Genomic DNA, 22,482 nt, shown 5'->3' with positions numbered 1-22,482 from the left:
AAGATGCACCTTTCCAACAGCTTCCACCAGACCCACAGCCAAACTCAATCATGGATAAACTCAACCACCCTTTAATCCAACCCAGACAGGAGCACAGTTCTGACTATGAAAACAAACCAGGAGGCAAATCAGTTCTCCAACCTTGGGAGTACAACAGCCAGAGTCAGGAAGGCCCTAGGAGTCGTGGCTGCAAGAGAAGCTGGAAGCACCCAGGGACTGAGCATGCCCCCGTTCTGACTGCGGAGCTTGGGGACACTAGGCTTCAGTTTCCCAACAAGAGGGCAACCAGGAACCGCTACCTGGCACTCCTGCTTCCCACCCTCCATTTATTCTTCTCCCAACTGCTATTCCCTGCTCCTGCTAAGACCACCAAGAGCCCAGTGACTGCCCAACCTCACGACCTCTAAGGAAAGACCAGCTGCCGTCATAAAAGCAAAAGAGCCAGGCACTTGCTCTCCCCAAGCCTTCCTGTCGTGAGCCTGCTCGTGACATACTGGGCCGGCCGGGTGGTGTAGCTGTTAAGTTTGCACGTTTCGCTTCGGTGGCCCAGGGTTCGCCAGTTCAGATCCTGGGTGAGGACTTACTCACCGCTCATCAGGCCATGCTGGGGCAGCGTCCCACATAGAAGAGCTACAACGGTACAACTATGAGACACAACTATGTACTGGGGCTTTGGAGAGAAAAAAGAACAAGAGGAAGATCGACAACAGATGTTAGCACAGGGCCAATCTTCCTAAAAAAATAAATAAAGTATGTGTTTAAAAAAAAAAAAAATCACTTTACCAGTGCCAGCAACACCCAGGGCCCAGTGGTGACAGCTGTAGCAGCAGCCATGGGGCAACCTAAACCAGACTGCTGGTGTGGCCTGGCTGTGGGTCTGACTGCCCAGCTTCCTTTGGCTGCAGTCAGTTTTCTAGGTGTGTCTCTCTCGACTTCCCGTAGGTTCCGCAGCTTCCCTCATATCTTTCCTATGATTTCCTCATACACTTAAATTAGCCAGTCACTTTCTGTGATTTGCAACCAAAACCCCTGACTGGTGCATCAGGTGTCGGCCTGTCAGCCGTGATATTTGGCGCTGACACTGCGCCTCCTTGCAGTGCTCTACTCCTTGGTCCCTCGAAACCACTCTCCGCTACGTCTGCTCTTCTCTCATCTGTTCTCTCTCAGTCTCCTGGCATCCCAGAATTCCTCCTTCTTCCCAAGCTCCTTAAACACTGCTGCTCCCTAAAATTCATCCCTCAGTCACCCACTCTGCTCATTCTACACCTTCTACACTTCCCTTGAGTATCTCAATGCTTTCACAACTTGAACTATCACCTAGGTATGGTTACTCCAGTATATTCAATTGCCTGCCAGGCATCTTCACTAGGATATCCTATAGATATATAAATGTGTCCAAAAATTAATTCATCATCTTGTCCTCTACAAATTCTGTTTATCCTAATCCATGCCTTGATTCAAGTCTTTTCTGTACACCAAGTTAGACAAGCTTTATGTTATCTTTGACCTATATCCAAGGTCAAAGTATCCAAAGTAACTAGTTTTTGTTTTCTTTAAGACAGTAAATCTGTCTCTTCATCTGTAGTCCCAGTTTCTACCCTATTTCAAGACCTTTATCACACATCCAACTTTCACTATACAGACAATACAATCTTTACTTTCTAAATCACAGAGCTGATCAAGTTACCTCCTTACCCACACAGCCCTATTCAGTAACCTTTATCACGTGTAGCAGGAGCCTATGAGGTAGACCTTCACACGTTCTAGAGGCCACTGGAGATCCCTGTTAACAAGGAGACTTCTGTGAGTCAGCCCTCTCTTAGGTGTGAAAATATCAGACAAGTAGGCACCCACTGCCCTGGAAAAAGAACCAAAGTATCTTCTGTGTTCAGACCCAGGTTTGCCTTTCCCAATAATTCAAAATTCACTAGTCCAATCTGCATCTGGGCCAAGGAGCCTCTTGGAGGGAAAGGAGAGAGGCCCTCATTCCTTCCTGTTCAAAGGGAACCTGAAGCACCGGGTGTGCCCAGCTGAGGTCTGCTGGCAGATGAGGACACCAAAATCCCCAAAGGGGATGTCACCACAAGAGGGTGACTCAGACTCAACATCAAAGCCTTGGATGCTCATGGAGAGGGCTAGTTTCAGCACAACTTGTTCTTAAGACTGAAAGCCCCTGGAGACCTGGTGACTCCACCAAGCAGCTGTGCTTAGAGAAGAATAGCAGAGTACATGAGTGCAAACTAACAGAGCTGTAACTCTATGATCCTCCAGTTCTCTTAGCACATGGCTGGACTAACCCCTTTGGATTTAATGAATCCTTGAAGTTCTATAGGACAGTTTCTAGATCAAGAAGACTCATCTGTAGGAGATAGCGAACTTTCTAATAATCAGTAATGAGAGGACTTGAGTGATTTGTTGAAAAAATAAGGGATGTGTGCCCAAGCTGGTGAAGAAGGTCATTTCGTTATCAATGGTTCTTCCCCAGCAAAAGAATGAGCCTCTGATGCACCATTTCAGTGCCTCTTATCTGGTCCTAAATGATGCTTCCAACCTCATCTCCCATCAAACCCCTAGTCACACTGAATGCTCATTCCCTGAGTACATCATGCTTCTCTGCCATGTGCACGTATGTCCTCACAGAATGCCTAACCATCCCTTCCCCACCTGGGGACAACCTACTCATTCTTCAAGACTCGCTTACCATTTTTCCCACGATATTTCTTCCTAAGGACTTCTACAGAGTAGCTTTCACTTCCACTCAGCACTTGATGTCCTGTGCTCTGTATCTCACTAGTTATTTCCACGTCCTCCCCACTAAGCTGCGTGAGAGCAGCCATTGTGTCTCATGTAACTTCATACTTCTCAGAAACGTACCACAGGTTCTTTCTTATACATGGTAGTCACTTAATAGATTTTACACTGACATGAAAAATACAATACCACATGTCACTCAAGTCATACAAGAGCTGGTAGTATCTTGCTAATTTATATAGTTTCTTCATCTCTGGAAATCAAGGACATTATAAAGCCACGAGGGACAGAAACCCCATTCGAGTATGGAGTTTCCTGTTCTCTCCACAGCTCTACACTTCCAAAAGAATAAAGTCTCCCATTATACAAAACTATTAAGGAAAATCAGCATAGGTCAGTAGATACAAATCTACCACTATTTAAAGAAATTTTGAAATGCTTATACAGATAGGATTGGCTGTTGCTTAAAAAGTAAACCAGCCTAGCCAGTTTAGGAAATCACACGTGAATATCCCTCTCACAACTCAGAGCTCTGCCAACCCTGACTTCCTGGTACTTATGGGGGAGCTGTCAGGCCACTTGATTTTCTTTTCTAACCGACTACTCTAGGATTCCATCCTCAAGCATGAAGACAGCTTTGGAATCTTAACAAACTACACCATGTAGACACAGACAAGGGGTTTAGAAACTCTGGAGAATATATTAACAGCAAATAACCATTTCTTACGATTAACATTCAGCCTCCATTCTTCTGACAGTGTACTTATACCCACCTGCTAGGCACTGTTTCAAAGATACTATCAAAATTTCCGAATTTCCCAATTAATGTTCTAGAACAGAAGGCTCTCTTTTTTTTTTTTTTTTGGTGAGGAAAAATCAGCCCTGAGCTAACATCCATGCCAATCCTCCTCTTTCTGCTGAGGAAGACTGGCCCTGGGCTAACATCTGTGCCCATCCTCCTCCACTTTATATGGGAGGCCACCACAGCATGGCCTGACAAGCGGTGCATTGGTGCGCGCCCGGGATCCAAACCCGGGTGCCAGCTGCGGAGCGCACGCACTTAACCGCTACGCCACGGGGCTGGCCCGCTCTCTTCTCTTTAACCCAAATGAATAAAGCCACAACTACTCATATGAAAGGCAGCTTAATCAATCAATACAACAGTTGCCTCAAGGTCAGTTAGTCAACAGGCCTGGACCAGCTTCTAACTTGGGGCGGGGGTGAGGGGGTGGGTGTAAACCACGTTTCTTCCCTCAACAGCTCAGAGAAGGCTCATTTCAAAGCAGAGGAATACTTGTTGAGAAGCAGCTCAGAAAATGCTGATCAAAGGAGTCACCTGTGGTGCAGAAGCTGTACAATGGCCACCACTCAGCTTCCGCAGGCACCACTTCAGTCTCTCAGACAGCGCGTGCTGCACAAACTGTCCTCACCCTTCACGTGAGTTTAGGCTAGAACTGTGTGGCCTGCTAGAAACCGGACGCACAAGTACAACAGAATTCCACACAGCAGTTGCCTAGCCCCCACTGACGCTCCCACTGTGTCCCCACTGATAGGGGCTCAGAAAACAAATTACTACAACAAATTAGTTACCATCTAAGAAACACCACCCACCTTTCACCTATCTTGTTCTCTGATTTCTATTTAAAAACAGTTTTTATTCCCACAAGACTTCCTGCCAATTAGGCAGTTCCATTTATGTCCAAGCAGTACACAGAAATTGGACTTCTTATAAATGTATCTTTACTTTCTTCCTACAAAAAAGTCTCAACAGTCAGCAAACTCCCAGGGATGACAAGAATGGCAAACCCAAGAGAGAACGTAAGAGTCAGCAACACTCACGAGAGATGCATCCTATATTACCAGAATACGGGCCTGCAAATCAGTTTGGTCGAGATGTTAAGCAATGAGTATAGAGTCGGCTGTGGGCAAAGATACCAAGATTTTCACTCATTCTAACATTCCATTAGAAGAAAATACATTTTAAATGTCTTAGACAACCCTTATACTTTATCAAGTCTCCTTAGAGGTTGGTTATCATTCAAACCTAGGAAAATGACTACAGAACTTGTTCCAACCAGAATAAAAATGAACTATTAATATTTTAAGAGTTGGTTGTATTCTTTTGAAATGAATTGCTTTTTTTTTTTAATTTTTTGTTTATTGCAGTAACATTGGTTTATAACATTGTAAAAATTTCAGGTGTACATCATTGTACTTCTATTTCTGCATAGATTACATCATGTTCACCACCAAAATACTAATTACAACCCATCACCACACACATGTACCGAATTATCCCTTTCACCCTCCTCCCTCCCCACTTCCCCTCTTTTTAAGTTCACATCCATGAAAATCAGAAAAACACTATGAATCTTAATATCTATTTAATTGCTTCATTTGTAACCAAAAGGAAAACCCTCAGGCTCCCATTCAAGCATAATTCCTCGCTACAGGTAACTGTTTAGACAATTTCCACTAAAGGTACTTCTTTACTTCTCTTTTAAAAAGAATAAAAGGGCCAAGGAAAAAATATTGAAACATTAAAGAAATGACTGCTAATAAACAAGATGAAGTTCAATACAGCCTAGTGAACGCAGTATACTTAGTATACTAGGTAGTAAGCTTAGTCAAGAAACACAAACTCAAGTATAATGTAAATAACCCATACACATGGGTAAGCATACTGAGTAAGCAAAAGTAAATTTAAAGAAAGCCCTTCAGGGCCAGCCCGGTGGTGCAAGCGGTTAAGTGTCCACGCTCCGCTGCGGCGGCCGGGGGTTCGCCAGTTCGGATCCAGGCGTGCACTGACACACCGCTTGTCAAGCCATGCTGTGGCGGCGTCCCATATAAAGTAGAGGAAGATGGGCACAGATGTTAGCCCAGGGCCAGTCTTCGTCAGCAAAAAAGGGGAGGATTGGCATTGGATGTTAGCTCAGGGCTGGTCCTCCTCACAGGGAAAAAAAAAAAAAAAAAAAAAGAAAGCCCTTCAGTGAAACTCTGGATGATACTATAACGATGGATACACGTCATTACACATTTGTCCAGACCCACAGAATGTACAACACCAAGAGTGAAGCCCACTGTAAACTGTGGACTTTGGGTGATGTTGACGTGCCACTATAGGTTCATCAACGGTAACAAGCTTACCATTCTGGTGAGGGATGTCCATAGTGGGGCAGGGGCAGGGGCAAGGCAGGGGGTATATGGGAAATCTGTACTTTCTGCTCCATTTTGCTGTGAACCTAAAACTGCTCTGAAAAATAAAGTCTATTTGAAAGGGGAAAAAAAGGAAGCCAGCCCTTCCTTCCCGTTCTCCTCTGTGGTCTCTACCCATCACGCCCACAAGGCACGAAGGTTCCCTCTTCAGCTCTGTCCCCTTTCCCCACTGCACTTTCTTCTTTAGCAAACATATATGCTCCCAGCATTTTAACCACTATTTTTAGTCAATGACTTCCAAATCTGATTTTTGCCCTATTATCTCCCTCCTAAGCTCCAAACCTACATCTCCATATGGGGGGCTCACTAGCATCTCAAAATGAACATTTTCAAAATAGAACTCATGGGCCAACACAATTGGACAAGAGACTAAAATCCTAAGAATAAAAACTGGAAAAGAGGAGATAAAATCATCACTTGCCAAAGAAATGACCGTATAAGTGGAAAATCCAAGAGAACCAACTGAAAAGCTACATTTCCAAAAACCATAATTTGGTAAGCTAGCAAGATATAAAACTAATAAGGAGAAATAAATAGCTTGCATAAATTCAAAAAATAACCAGTTAGACGATAAAATGGAAAAGGATACATTTACAATAGCAATAAAAGATCAAATATCCAGAAATAAATTTAATAATAAATGAACAAAACTTATGTAAATGGAAGAAAAACTTTAATATACTCTTGAATGACATTAACAGACTTGAACAAACGAAAAGGTATACCACATTCTTGGACAGAAAGATACAATGTCAGAAAGAAGTCACACTCTCCAGGGTAATCTATAAATTTAATGCAATCTCAGTTAAAGCAGCAGCTGTTTATTTTCTGTTGCAGACAAGCAGACTGTAAAGGTCATAAGGAAAGACGAGCAAACAAAAATAGCCAGGAAAACTCTGAAAAGGAAGAAAAATGAGAAAGGAGAGGAGACTAACCCTAACCTACACTAAAACATCATGGCGTCATAAGGAAAGCCATGAGGTTCTGGCATAAGAAGAGACAGACCAATGGAACAGAATACTAAGTCCAGAAAGACTCAAATCAGACAGAAATTTAGTATATGATAAAGGCAGCAAGGTAAAGATGAACTTTTAACAAATGGTGTTGGGACAACATAGCCTTTTGGAAAAAAACATAAAGTTGTATCTATACCTCACCCCATATATGAAGATAAACTCCAAATAGTTCAAAGGTTTAAATGCGGGTAAGGAAAATATAAAATAAAACAGACAACACAGGCAAATTCTTTTATAATCTTGGAATGGGGAAGTCCTTTCTAAGTACGACTCAAAATTAAGACGCCACAAAAGAAAAAACAAATAATTTGCATATTCATAAACAGATAAACATAAACATATAAGATCTTCTTTATGGCAAAAACAAAAAAACAAGCAAACAAAAAGTCTTAAGCAAAGTCCAAAGAGAAACAGCAAATTGGGAGATACCATGTGCAATCCAGAGGAACTAATCCCCCTCAGAGGACCTCCTAGGGGTTGAAAAGAAAAAGACTAATAACCCAGTAGTTAAGTGGGCACATAATGAGAGAAAGCAAATGAAAGCTAAGACACCATTTCTGACCCACCAGGCTGCCAAAAACACAAAGGTTGGGGCCGGCCCCGTGGCTTAGTGGTTAAGTGCGCGCCCTCTGCTGCTGGTGGCCCAGGTTTGGATCCCGGGCGCGCACGGACGCACCGCTTCTCCAGCCATGCTGAGGCCGCGTCCCACATACAGCAACTAGAAGGATGTGCAGCCATGACATACAACTATCTACTGGGGCTTTGGGGGAAAAAATAAATAAATAAAAATTAAAAAAAAAAAACAAAAAACACAAAGGTTGGCCAGCATTCTCAGCTGATGAGGCTGTGGGGGATCAGGCAGTCTCCCTGGCAGGAGTTAAAAATAGTAAATGGGTGTGAAGGGAAGTCTAGTAATGTCTACCAACATTTCAAATCCATTTCCTTTTGGCTCAGGAATCCCACATATTCACATGGCTATTCACTGTAACATCATATCAAAAAATTAGAAAGCACCCAAGTGTCCATCAATAAGGTGCTGGTTAAATAAACCAGTACATCCACACAGTGGAATATTATGCAGCTGTTAAAAAAGGTGAGGAAGAGCTCTATGTACCAATATGGAATCACTTCCAGGAAATTAAATGAAAAAGGTGTAAGAGAAGGCAGTGATGAGAATTTATATTTTTATTATAATTGCATAAATAAACACTGTAAGGATAAACAAGAAACCAATAAAAATTATTATTTCTAAGAAATAATAGGCCAGGGGAGAGAACAGGCTCATGTTTGTGCACACTAAAGCAATAAACACACCTTTCTACAGAGGGAGGAAGGGAACAGAATAGAGCTACTTTCCTACACAAAACCACTCAGGGCCCAGGCTTGTTTATATTTCCAACCAACATAGTCCAAAGGAGGTGAGCTCAAGAACAGAGCAAGAAGCTTTGATTAACAGAAGTTCTCAGTTATGCTAAATCAACACCATCCTGCCCACTCCTTCCCAAACCCTCCTTCACCCTACTGCTCCATGAGGCAGCCCTGTGCTGATTCCAGAGGGGACAAAGGGCCCCAGTCCTGAAGCTGCTTTAGAGGACTGGGGTTCCCAAGAGAAAAGAACCAAAAAAGGCCCAGGTGAGAGATATTGAGTCCATGCAGCTTCTACTGCTTTCCATCTCTGTGCCCTCGGCACATCCCTTCAGGTCTGCAAATCCAGCCCAGTGCCTAACTCTAGGTGCTCAAAAAACGCTTCTCCTCCCCCAAAAGCGCCAAGCCAGCAACTCTCTGCCATAAGCCTGGCCTGAAAGGTTAACAGGGAACTAGAGCAAAGGTGAGAGTTTCTCACCTGCAGACATGAGAAAGCAAACCGACATGAGATAAGGAGAGAGCCGGAGGGCTGGGCCTGCATCGCCACCGTGCGGAGGGCTGGGCCTGCATCGCCACCGTGCGTGAAGGAGCCAGCTTTGAAAAGGCAGCACCTGGACTGGCCTGGTCTGGCTCTGCGGTCTGACCACCAGTGGCAATCAGTGACCGGGAAGCTAACGAAGTGCAGGCTTCGGGATCCAGCGGTTCATGGACCAGCAACGTGTTCACACGTCACCTGTCTGCACAGGAACCACCAGCAAGCTCAGACGACTGGCTTTTTCCCTCCACCTGCCCCTGCCCCCTCTTTTCCTCTTCTCCTCCTGGCAGGTGATGACTGAACGCAGTGGGCATTTGGGGATCCATAAGGGAAAGCTGAGTTGGGGATACATTTAGTTTGGATTCAGTGGGATATATTTATGCGGCTTTCAGCCACTTCTGTGTTTTAAATTACAGCCAGCCATCCCAATCGGACACATGACTTCCAGGAATACTCCTCTGCCCTCTGTACCTACTCACTTGATGAGATGATGCAACAGTGTATGGTCAGAGGTGGTATTTTAACATGACTATGTCCTTCAGTGCCCAACACCAGAAGTATGAGGGTAATGGAGGAGAAATAAGGTTTGAACTGTCAGAAGGTAGTCTGTGGAAAATTTTTCTAATCATTAGATACATAAATTCTTAAATAGAAGATTTGATTCTTGTTGAAGTCTGATCAAAACGGAAATTCTCTCCTCTTAGGAACATATTTGATGATGCAACATGTAATATTATAAATACAGCATATTTTTTTCTCCTTGGGTATTAAATAGAAAAAATAGAATTTTTTCTTGTGAACAGAATTTATGAGAATTCCTACAGTTATAGGTTTTAAACCTGTAGTGCTAAAGTAGCAAGTCTGTGCTGAAGGTGCATGTTTGAGGCAGCCCATCGTGTCTGAGCGCATCTGATGCGTCTCGTCCTGACGAAGGCAGGCAGTTCCAGACTTTAGAGATGAAACGACACCCACAACTGCCACCTAAGCGACAAAACAGCCTGAAGAAACATGTTTTCAGGTGACAAAATTCCTAAACCTACTCATCTACAAGTCATGATTAAACCATGTAACTCAATACAATTTAGTGGCAATTTTTAAATGGATTTCGAATGCTACTGTATGTGCGTTGATTTGTATGAGCAATTATTTCAGAATAATTTTGTATATTTTTGTCAGACTGTTTTATCACTTGAAAATTCAAATATGGTGTGAAGGAAGTTTCCTGGTAAAATCCAAAAACAGAAAGAAAGAAGACTGGAAAGCTTCGAAACATCAAAACAAATCTTGAATTACAAGAGACACAAAGCTCTGATGCTCAAAATCTTGAAAGTAACTTTCCTAAATTATCAACAATTGAAAATTTTTTTCCATTCAATCATCCTAGAGGAAAGACTGGATTATCTTTCTATTCTCTTTACAGTAAAATATGTTACAAAATTATTGTCATGTGAAAAGGTTATCAATTAGCTAGAGTAGATAACCAAAAATGTAGGCAGAAAGTATTATAACTTGTGCCAAGAAAAGAACTGTGTAATTTTTTTGGGTTTTGACTTGTTTGTGGTTTTAAGCTTTTTTTCTAAATAAACTTATAAGTTGTTGTGACTTTTTTATTCTAAATAAATTTTTACTTTAGTACCCAATTTTGTATTATTTTTCTTAAAGAGGATATTCCAAATTATAAGAGTTTCAGGTTCCACAAAAGCTGCCTCTTCCTGGGCTGAGTGATGCTCCAATGAAGCAATTCACATGGCTTTCTCTACTTTCTTTTCACCCCAGTCTTCACCACCCTTGGAAGGCGCACCTTTGAGAGAACGTGCCCAGAGGGAGCGACTGCCATGCCTTCAGACTCTCCTTACTTCATCTCCAATCACAGCACCACCCCTTTCCCCAAGCCTGTCTAAGACCTTCATAAAGATCTGTCCAAAAATAGCTCACAACAGTATGGGGATGAGTCACAGAGGATGTAAATTTCTAAACAAATACATTTCACAAAATGGACAATTTCCCACCAACCTCCTCCCAAAAAAGGCATTTGCTTCTTAAAGATTTTCCAAAATGTGGGCCAAAGTAGGTAATTATCCTCTAAATAAATTTTAAAAGCCAATGAAAAACACAAAACGAGATCAGGGTACTTTTACCTGACGTGACCTTTTCCCACAATCAAATTTATTTTTTATGTTTTTCTCCTTCTAGTGATGTGGAATGTGTACATCCTACCTTAAATTTTCCAATGGTTAGCTTTAAATTATTACCTTTTTAAAAACCACACTGCTACCTATATTTTTGTAATTATCAATGTCAAAAATAAAAGTCGAGGGCCGGCCCAGTAGTGCAAGCAGTTAAGCGTGCATGCTCTGCTGCGGCGGCCCAGGGTTCGCCGGTTCAGATCCCGGGCGTGCACCGACGCACTGCTGGGCAAGCCATGCTGTGGCGGTGTCCCATATAAAGTGGAGGAAGATGGGCACCGGTGTTAGCCCATGGCCAGTCTTCCTCGGCAAAAAAAAAAAAGAGGAAGATTGTCAGATGTTAGCACAGGGCTGATCTCCTCACAAAAAAATAAATAAATAAAAGTCGATATCCCCCTTTGTAAGAAGAAAAGGCAAGCCTTTTACTTTCTCCCCACCTTCCTCCGCCTCCCCCACCACCTACTTCTCAGCTTGTTATCACACCTTGGACCCACATTCATTATTGCAGGTATTGTTACTGAATAACTGAGTTTTTTTCTTTTCATTCCCTATCTTCTCTTTCAAGAATTATTTACATTTGAATTTTGATTTGTAACCAAATTTATAACTATTTAGACTCAAATTTATGTTTAAGTATTTTCAATTCAACATCAGTTATTTTTTATCACAACTTTCCTATTCGTGAGTTATTTCAATTAATCTTTTAATAGATTACAATATATCTTTGAAAAAGTTATTTTTCCAAGAAAAATTTACAGATGGTGCATCAGGAAAATTTCAGGTACAGGTAGCAGAAAAAAGCTCAAATGGGCTTAAAGGATAAGGAAACGTATTGGCTCACATAATTCTTTTTAAGTATAGTTGACATACAATATTATATTAGTTTCAGGTGTACAACATAGTGATTCAACATTTATATACATTATGAAATGATCACCCTGATAAGACTAGTAACCATCTGTCACCATACAAAGTTATTATAATACTGTTGACTATATCCCCTATGCTGTATATTACATCTCCATGACTGACTTATTTTATGACAGGAAGTTTGTACCTCTTAATCCCCTTCATCTATTTCACCCTTCCTCCCACCCCCTCACTTCTGGCAAACAATCAATTTGTTCTCTGTATCTATGAGCCTGTTTCTGTTTTGTTTTTTAATGTTTTGTTTTTTTAGATTCCACAAAACAAAACAGAGATAAGCAATCTCCCTGACAGAGTTCAAAGTAATGGTAATAAGGATGCTCACCGAACTCAGGAGAAGAATGGATGAACACAGTGAGAACTTCAACAAAGAGTTAGAAAATACAGAAAAGAACCAGTGAGAGCTGAAGAATACAATAACTGAAATCAAAAATTCACTATAGGATATCAACAGCAGATTAGATGATACAGAAGAATGGATCAGGAATCTGGATGAGAGAGTAGAGGAAATCACCCAAGCTGAACAGAAAAAAGAAAAAAAATTTGATGATAGTTCAAGGGACCTCTAGGACAACATTAAAGTGACTTAACATTCACAATATAGGGGTCCTAGAAGGAGAAGAGAGAGAGAAAGGGGCAGAGAACTTATTTGAAGAAATAATAGCTGAAAACTTCCCTAACCTAGGGAAGGAAACAGACATCTAGGTCCAGGAAGCACAGAGAGTCCCAAACAAGATTAACCCAAAGAGGTCCACACCAAGACACATTTTAATTAAAATGTCAAAAATCAAAGATAAAGAGAGAATCTTAAAAGCAGCAAGAGAAAAGCAAAAGCAACAAGTTATGTACAAGGGAACTCCCATGAGACTATCAGCTGACTTTTCAGCAGAAACTTTGCAGGCTAGAAGGGAGTGGCTCACATAATTCTTAAGTGCAAAGGCAGGGTGAGCTCCCACTGAAGGAAACGTGCCAGAACTGCCTTCTCTGTCTCTTTAGAGAACATCCTTCTGTTGCCCTCACAAATTAACAACAATTAGTGTGATTATTTAATTCTTGGGACAAGCTTTTACCCTCAATACTCTTAGCCTTGGCTCCACTGTCTTCTGGCAATGTTGTAGAAAAGTATAAAACCATTCTGATCTTCTCCTTCATTGTAGTAGCCTTTTTTTTCCCCCTCTCCTGAGTGGCTGTTTGTAGGGTACTTTCTTTATCTTTGAAATTTAAAAATTTCACCAGCATATAGTTGCTCTTTCCACTAGTTTCATCTAAGCAAAATTAGCCCTTTCAACATACAGAAGCAGTTAGTGGTTTTTTTTGTTTTGTTTTTTTTTTCCAGCTCAAAGATACTTTTTTCCATTGTATCTCTGATTACTGTTTCTGTTCCATTTGTTTTGGTAGCTTCTTCAGGAACAACACTTATTTAGATCACAGCCCTAATTTAACTGTCTACATTGTAAATTTAGCTCTTCATGGATCCTAGTGGAGTTTAAATTTCTCCAAATGCATTTACTATCATTAGAGTTTTCTTCTCTCAGCTCATTCATTTCATGTTATCTGCCTCTCAACCAACTAGTAGTTTTCAGTTTGGCCTGTTGCCTTATCTTTCAATCACTTATTTCAGAGTCTTTCTTCAAGTTTATTAAAAACAGTACAAAGCAGATTCAACCTGAAATTTACTTCATTTCTATAATTAATCTTTTTCAAAATTATACTTTTCCTCTGCCTCAAAAAGTATATCCCCCCACTCTTATTTTCTTCTGGCAACATGTTGCTTTTTCCTTTTTATTTATTATTGAACAATGACATCCAGGCCCAATTTTCCCCCAAAACAGAATGGTTCTCCATAGGATGCTGCTGAGTTTCGTGGTTTTTTCAGCTCTAAGTTTGTAAGCTGGAGAGCTGATGCATATATAAACTGCATCACCCATTCATGGGTGATCCAGCTTCAAGGGAACTTCATCTCTGCAAGTCTACTTCTCTGTGAATCTATCGTGTTGGTTCTCTGATCTAGTTTCTGTACAAAATTCTCCATCTGGCATGGCTTCCGCTCCAGACACATGGGGTGCTGCCCACTGCATGAGGGAGGGCAACTGCAGACCCAGGGAGAAGCCCTACTAGTTGAAACCACATGCGTCCTCTGGCCTCCCAGTTCAGCTGCTCCTGAACATCGCTGCTGCACAGGAACAAAACCACCCCTAGCTCCCTGTGGGCACTTGGTATCACCAGGCCTCATTCACCCTCTTCTCCCCCTAATTAGTAGAGCCAATAGCATGTCCTCTTACATTTCTCGAAACCCTTCACGCAGTTCTCAGGAAACAGAGTAATGAGTCAGCCCCCCATGTGTCTTCACCCTGATCCCATCTCTCATGATTCAGTTTTTCACCAGTTTTTTTCCTCAATCATTTCCATTAGGAGCTGGTGATTCAAGGAAGGAGGCGAGGTAGGAAGTTAGACAAACGCTACAGCTCAAGTCATATCTTCCCTACAAGTCTCCAATGATCATTTTTTAAAGTGTTCTTCTATCTTCTGAATTCTCTTTCTTCTAGGGTCAGCTATCCTTTCTATAGAAATTTTGTATTAAATGTTCTCTTTCATGTTGGTGGGTTTTTTCCCATTCGTCTGGAGGTTCTTGTTGTCTGTACGTATTTAAAAACGAGATGTAGCTAGTTGTGGCTAGTTGTGTGTCTTCCTCTAGCGTTGCCCTAGGTACCTTTTCTAACTAGATTTCCCTCGTGAATGGGAAGGTTCATAGGTCCTCTGTTCCGTGAGCCAAGCCTGCCCACTGGCAGGCTTCACTTGAGGATGAAAAGTCAGGGAAACAGGCTTTAGGCTGAAAAGCCCCCATAAGACAGAAGGAAAAAAGCTTTACTCTGGGTGCTGGTACCTACTCATGGAGCCCCACCTGTCCCCAGGCATTGAGTCCAATCTTTGTAAAGACGTTGCCAGAGGGTAAAATACTATCAATTGTCTGGCTCAAAACAAGAAGAAGGGAGAGAACAGAGGGAGAGAATACTTGGGCACAGCGGCCGCCCCATGGACTTGGAATTCTCCTAGTTTGCAGCACCATCCACACTCACTGGCATCCACACTCACCAGCTGCTGCTCTGAGTGGAGCCCTCCCTGCTTCCTCTCAATTTTCATTCTGTTTTATCTGTTTATAGGTTTCCAATTTCTTGTTTCTTCCAAAAGTCTGCAAAGGTCTTCTCTACTAAAGGTCTCTTCCAGTGTCTCTGCTGCTAGGAAGTTCCCATCACTTCCTTTCCTACCATTTCCTGGGGTTTCAGAGCAAGTGGAGGATGCAAGTTTGGTCTCACGTGTCCACTAAGGGGATCATACTGGCAAAGCCTCACTGAAACCCTGAGAAGTAGATCCTTCATGCTTCTGTTAACAGATTTCAGCACAGCTCCCCGGGAAATTCAGTTTCTTAAACCCATATATTATATATTGGTTTTCAGAGAGAGTAAAAATTTTCTACAGACAACATGATTCTCTGGATGCAACTATGCATGACATTATAAACTAAGGGATTATGACAGCAAGGATTCAGTTCAGTCTTTCTCCAAACAATAAGGTTGAAAATAAACTTTCACTTTCTCAATGGGAAGAAAACACATGCAAACCTTCAAGGCAGCACACAAACCACAGATTTGACCGTGTGACAGAGGCAAGCAAACTCTCTCCAACCACTTCCCATGCTAAAACCAACCCAAGTCTCAATTCCATTCACAGGAGAAGTACAGGTACTAGATCCTGAATCATGCTACAGCGTGGATGAACCTGGAAAACTGAATCATGCTACAACATGGAGGAACCTGTGGAGTGAAAGAAGCCAGACACAAAAGGCCACACATTATATGATTCCATTGACATGCTATGTCCAGAATACGCAAATCCACAGAGACAGAAAGTAGATTAGTGGTTGCCAGTGGCTGGGGAATGACTGCTAATGGGGACAGGGTTTCATTTTGAGGTGATGAAAATGTTCTAAAATTAGGTAGTGGTGATGATTGCACAACGTTACGAATATATTAAAAACCACTGAATTGTGAATGTTGCACAGCTTTATGAATATACTAAAAAACACTGGATTGCATACTTTCAAGGCAGGTGACTATTATGTGATTATACTTCAATTTTTTTAAAAAGAGAATAGGTACTTTACTACCAAGTCAGACTCCAGGTTCACAATCCCTCACTCCTGTTAATAGCTTAGTGGATCAAACATTACTTCAAGAGAATAAGGGTCTCAGATACTATACAGAACAGCAAACCAATTACTTATAAATCTGAGAAGCTTCCAGACTATTCCTAAGTTTAAACAAAAGAAATCTGTGAGTAAAAATGGAGGAGAGAGGTAGAGGAGATACGTAAGAAGTTTCTGGAAGGGTTACAAAAACGTTTCTTTCAGTAGGAGGCAGAAAATAGTAACGTGAAAACCCAGGAGACTAACTGTTCTAGTGTAAAACAGGCAAGGATTCTTCAAAATATCATTCATACTGGTACAGACATAACAATGAGCTGTGAAAGAGAACCAAGTTCTCTTAAATTCCTTCAGTAGTACTCATTTATTAGAGCCACTGAAGTGTCACTGGTTTATTTTTCCTATAAAGTCTAAACAGCTGTAAGACAGTGAACAATATTTTTGTGCTGGATAATAAATATATTTATTACTGATGCCCTGAACCACAGAAATGTAAAGAGATCATCTAAAAATAGGGTATAGGATTTCAAAGAAATCTGTCCATAAAATCAAATCTAAAAGAACAACTCAGAAGACTACTACAGAACTGCAGCATTTCTTCACAGGCAGCCCTGGTCTCCAACAGCTCCCAAACAGGATGTCTGGCTACAACTAGAAGAAATCTGAGAAATCTGACCTCCTTAAGATAAAAAAAGAAAAACGAAATGCTCAAGACACATAAGTATGTGAAAATCACTAGTCTTATGATAATTACATTTATCACAAAAACTATTTTGAAACACATAATCTATCTTCAGCTACAGGGTGATGATATGTACTTGGTCCTCAAAAGACAGAGTTGATCAAAGATGTGAAGGTTTTATAGTAATTACATCGAAGCAGGCATGTAAATTTGAAATTTAATTTGACTGAACTGCTGATTCTGTACTTGTGTGCTCTCTGGTAAGTGCATAAATATGAGTACTACTGAACAGCTCTAAGAAAGGAGAGCTCGGCTCCCTTTCACAGATCGCTGTGCCTCTATATGAACGGGAATGATATTTTGACGACTCCTCACCCCATTTTACATTAGGAGGGTTTGGGCCCCTGCGTTCTCACAGTTGCTATTTTCCGCCTCCCACTGAAAACAATATGCCAGCCTCCTGTATATTCTCTGGTTACATGGTTGTATACATAATGTGATTAAATGGGGAAAACTAAACGCCTACTTGACGGGTCAGAAACAAAATGAGTACTTCAGGGTGGAATCTAAATCAGTCGTCTGAAAGGGAGACTCCTAGATCCTGTCGCTGTTTCTTGAATATTTTTACGGAGTGTCATTTTTTTCCCACCCTGCCCTTTCCTTTATTGAATTTTCATACAATGAGTTCGCTATGACCATCACCGGATATACTAACAACAACAAAAAAGTTACAGCTGGATCCTGTATTAGTCTCAGCTGAGCTAAAGTTTAAAAATTTTTAAAGCCAATAGGAAAGCACTGAGGGAGGGAAGAAGAAAAAGACTCGTTCCTGAGAGATTTAAGGTTTGTTCTTCATCCAAGGATCTGGCAGCAAAAGCATCTCTTTTGTGTTATGTAAATATAGTTTGTCTTACTAAATTTTCCAATTCTAAAGCTCATTTCTTTATAAAGCCATGGCCAAATATTAAAATAAAATCCTTACTATGTTAAGCCAGATAACTAATCACCTCCATATGGGGGTAAGTCTAACAAACCACTGTGTGTATTTGTTCCAAGTCCACCCACGCACATATTCCATTGACATCTGAGCCGTTTAGTAACTCCTTTTGGTTCCCAATCTAATCCACATTTACCAAAGAACAAGAAAAATAATGTGACTTTGACATTGAATCAAGTAGATGATTTTAACATATTTACAATAAAAAAGAGCATTAAAGAAACCAAAGCACTTCTCTCTTCTGCTTATACATGTAATCTAGACTATACAGGATGCAAATAATAATATTAGGCAACTAGCCTGGACTCTTCAAAAAAGTCACTGTCACCAAAAAAAACAAGAAAAAAAATTTTTAAAGACTGAGGAGACATAACTAAATACAAGGTGTAAACGTTGAGTAGAGCCTAGATAGGTAAGAAAAATAGCTATAAAAGACATTTTGGGAGCAAATGGGGGAAGCAGAATTTGGACTATATGTGACACGATATTATGGAATTACTGTTAGTTTTCTTAAGTACGATAATGGTTGTGGTCAAATAGGAGAATGTTCTTAGGAGATGAAGGCTAAAGTATTTAGGGATAAAGTGTTATGATATATGTAACTTAGTTTCAAATGATTCAGCCAAAAAAGAAATTATAGCATGTATTAGAGGGAGATAAAGCAAATGTGGCAAAATGGTAGCAACTGCTGAATTTAGGTCAAAATAAATGGGTATTCACTGCACTATTTTTTCAACTTTTCTGTAGATTTGAAAATTTTCAAAATACAAAGTTAGAAGAGAAGAGATACGGTAATCATATTGCCAATCATCAGTTATTCCTAAACCCCAATACAACAGTACTTCCAATTTGCCCTGCTTAGTATATAAATGTGGGCCAGGGGCTTAATATGTTGATGACTAACAGTTTTAAATGCCTATTAATTGTTTGGGATTTTTGATAAATTCTTCATTAAACAATTTCACGTGGGTCTTTTAATGTTAGTTTTAAAGATGAGAAGCTTGAAGCTTAAGGAGCTTAAGTAACTTACACAAAGACTCAAGGCTAGAAATGCCAGAGCTGCATAGATTTACTTAAAAACATGTCAACGACAAATAACAATCAGTTCAACGTTTGAACAAGCTTGTGTAAGTGTGCAGAAAGTAGAGATACAAATTCTCAGAACCGTTAACATTACAGTTGATTTCCTGCCTTGAACTGGGGAAATTATCTGAAATATCCTTCAATGGCTGACTTGATACAAGAAGCAGGCAAAAATCCTAAAATCCTAATTCCCATAGACCATACGGGAGGAAGGGGTCTCTCCAATCCTACAGGACTAAGATTATTGGGGAAGGAATAGCTGCATGGTTATCTCTGGCATGATCCATCCCAACAAAGTCAGCCAAGAAGCATGGTGGAGAACAAGAAAGGCTGCTCACCATGGCGCTGTGATGATCCCATGGTTCCAGAGTCCAATGAATGGATGAAAATAACAGTCTCTAGAAGGAGGGAGGGAGGGACATGTTTAGGGACTTTAGGAAAAAAGAGCTTCAATAAAATATGTAGAAACAATCTCATTAAGGGCTTATCCTAAAAGACAGACTCCCCTCTCTAGCATTTGGGGAACACGTTCGGGTTAGTATTACCATCCAAGTTTGGCCTTCAATGTCTCCAGTGAAAGTTGGAATGGCCCTGATCATCAATAACTTTATAACTCTTTAATTAAGGAAATGGAAATGGCTCTCCTGTCAAATCTGTTTCTGAAATTCCCAGTCACAATCTATTTTCTTGATTGCTAAAACCAAGATAAAATCACCCACACCAAGCTAATGTGATTATAGAACTTCTACATGTTCTCTCCGAAGGGAGCTGGCCAGCAACCGACCACTGGCTCAGGCAGTGGGCCTGAGGGCGTGCCCCCGACTTCAGAACTCCTGGGCAGGCCTGCACCAAATCTCAAGGTGGTTGGAAGGACTAGGATACAGATTTTTCTCTCCAGGGCGAAATTCTTTTTTACTCTACCTCAAATCTTTACAGGTGACATGGAAAAGGGAGATAAAATTTCTAATGCAGAACTAGCTAGAACACTTCTGAAATAGTCTTTATTAGCTTTACATGCAGGATAGTCTCCTCTTCACCAGGATCATAATACTTGACGGGAAGACAGGCAAAATGAGAAGGCCCCATCTGGTCCAGTGGCGTGGTGGTTAAGTTCGAGCACTCCGCTTCAGTGGCTCAGGGTTCACGGGTTCGGACTTAGGCACCGCTCATCAAGCCATGCTGTGGCAGCAGCCCATATACAAAATAGAGGAAGATGAGCACAGATGTTAGCTCAGGGCTGATCTTCCTCAGCAAAAAAAAAAAAAAAAACCACGCAGGAGAGAAGGCCCCAGACTCCCCTACAGTGGAGGAAAAAAGGGGAGGAGGGTGGAGGCATTGTGGAAGGTAACAGAGACTTAAATCCTAAAACCAAATGTCTAAGCACTAATAGCAGCAGAATCTAGGGAAATATTTCAGCTTATGTTCTCTCCAAATTAAAAAAAAAACATTAGTCATGTTCTGCGTGTCCAGCCAAATTACTGGGCATCTGTGAGGCAGAACAATGAGTGGGGGTGCCAAATGAGCGTGGGACCCACACGCACTCGGACTCTGCTCTCCACCAGTAGGGAACGCCACCAGGCGAGAGTCTAATGAGCAAGATTTTGAGTAAAAAGACCAGTCTGATCATAGGAAGGAAGGGGAGAAGGCATCTGACTTTCTTTTGCAAAAATAAAAACATCATAGTAACTATTTGACTAGTATACAGCTTAACCACTACTTTAAAAGAAAAAGCTAAGTTTTAGAAACATGTTACTTTGGGGATCCACAGCAGATAATGCGTGATTCCCGAGAAAATACAACATTTTAGAAGGACGCTTATCCAATATTAAGAGTCTTTTTACGTAAGGCAATGAAAGGCATCATTTTATTCTTGAAATGGTTCATGCTCTCAGAAGTGCAGTCATACACTGAATCAAAGCCTGCAAGATCACTGTCCTCCCACACTCGGGAAATATGGCCTCATCGTGTGAAACGGCCAAACGTTTAATAGTCACCAAAATCTTCCAATTTTCCCATACTCTAACACAAACAAAAATGAATTCATTTGTCTGTCTCAATTCAAAAAAATTTTAATCTAATTACTGAAACTTACAAAAGGACATTCTTGAGCATTTTATTTCCTCTCTACTAAGAACTAAAAGGAAGTCCTGTCTTCTAAAAGAATATTAAATGGCCAATGTCTGTCACTTTTTTTTTTTTTTTTTGGGCGAGGAAGAGTAGCCACATCTGTTGCTAATCCTCCTCTTTTTGCTCAGAAGATTGGCCCTGGGCTACCATCCGTGCCCATCTTCCTCTACTTTATATGTGGGCCACCTGCCACAGCGTGGCTTCATAAGCGGTGCGTTGGTCTGCACTCGGGATGCGAACCTTCGAACCCCGGGCCGCCGAAGCGGAGCACGAAAACTTAACCACTACGCCACGGGGCCAGCCCCTGCCACTTTTGATTACTGCATTTTTAAAAATATTTCTGTGTTAAAATAAATGTAATCATAAGGGATTTGCCAAGTGAAACCATTAATGGATTTGTAAGCATATGAAAATATATTTTCTTTTACTAAAAGTGGAAGAAGGTGTTAGTCTCAAAAAGAAAATATAACCTAGCTCAGTTCTTAAAGTGATAAATATACACGCTTAATGAATACTATGGAAGAGAAAAGAGGCTTCCTCTTTGCACTCTATGGGGATGAGATCCTCACTGGGTCAGAGAATGAAACCTGCCTGCTGCTGTGGCCAATATCAGGCAAGATGCCTGCGCTCCTAGTTACAGTGCATCTCTACTCAACCATGTAAACAAGAAGGGTATTTACTGTCCCACATGACAGGAAGTGTGGAGACAGGGAGGATCCAGGGTGGGTGAAATTCAGCAATCAACCACATCATCAAGGATCTAGCTGGTCATCCTCAGCGTGTGGGCCTGGAACTGGACAGACTTAAGGGACATCATGAATGCAAGATGGCTACCCAACCAGGCCCTAAAAAGTCCACCATAAGTAAAGGGACTGTTTCTTCCTTGTTTCTTTTTCTAAGGAAGAAACGTTTCCAAGAAGTCCCCCTGCAAACTGCCCTTCACACGTGGCTCATTGGCCAGACTAGGGTTACACATCCCTCCTCCAATCAATGATAAGGAAAAAGGGATTACCTCGCCTGGTTTCACACTTAAGATTTACTCCCTTGTGATCAAGTTCCCTTCCCTATGGGTAGATACCTGAACAAATCAGGATTCTTTACAAGGAAGACAGGGAGGATGGAACTGTGATAGGGACCAACAGTGTCTGTTACAGAGAGTCAAATACAGCCATACCGATGGCCACAAACTTTCTGGCAAGGGGCAACAGAGAAATAAGCCAGTTGACCATTCCTTCCCCCTTCCCCCAAAATACCTAGATCCCATTTTATGGTCTAAAATCAAAGGCTGTTATATAAAATTTATATTTTATAGAAAGGAAAAAAACATTTAATATTTTAAAAAAATCTATCAGCCACCCCGGAACTTAAATCAACTATTGAAACAGCTAAATAGTTA

At 41.1% G+C, this 22,482-nt stretch overlaps 1 protein-coding gene across 3 annotated transcripts in view; it reads right to left on the bottom strand.

Annotated features, from left to right (window-relative positions):
* The window catches only part of CYTH3 (cytohesin 3), a 96,441-nt gene that overhangs the window by 63,239 nt on the left and 10,720 nt on the right, over nt 1-22,482 (bottom strand). Inside the window, exons 1-2 of one of the 3 annotated variants that reach the window (XM_087417537.1) lie at nt 19,974-20,109; nt 19,298-19,357 (exon numbers count right to left, since the gene is read on the bottom strand). The exons of 1 other annotated variant lie outside the window; for it this stretch is intronic. In XM_087417537.1, coding sequence (XP_087273663.1) covers nt 19,298-19,319 — 22 coding nt within the window. In that variant the 5' untranslated portion in view covers nt 19,320-19,357; nt 19,974-20,109. Of the gene's footprint in view, nt 1-19,297; nt 19,358-19,973; nt 20,110-22,482 lie in introns of those variants that run through there. One more of the 3 variants, XM_087417535.1, reaches the window with a different exon arrangement.

The sequence above is a fragment of the Ceratotherium simum genome, chromosome 26 (genome assembly GCF_057802395.1).
Source record: "Ceratotherium simum simum isolate JZ-2026a chromosome 26, ASM5780239v1, whole genome shotgun sequence".
NCBI lineage: Eukaryota > Metazoa > Chordata > Mammalia > Perissodactyla > Rhinocerotidae > Ceratotherium > Ceratotherium simum.
Note: the sequence above shows the minus strand (reverse complement) of the source record. Positions and strands in the feature narration are given on the sequence as shown.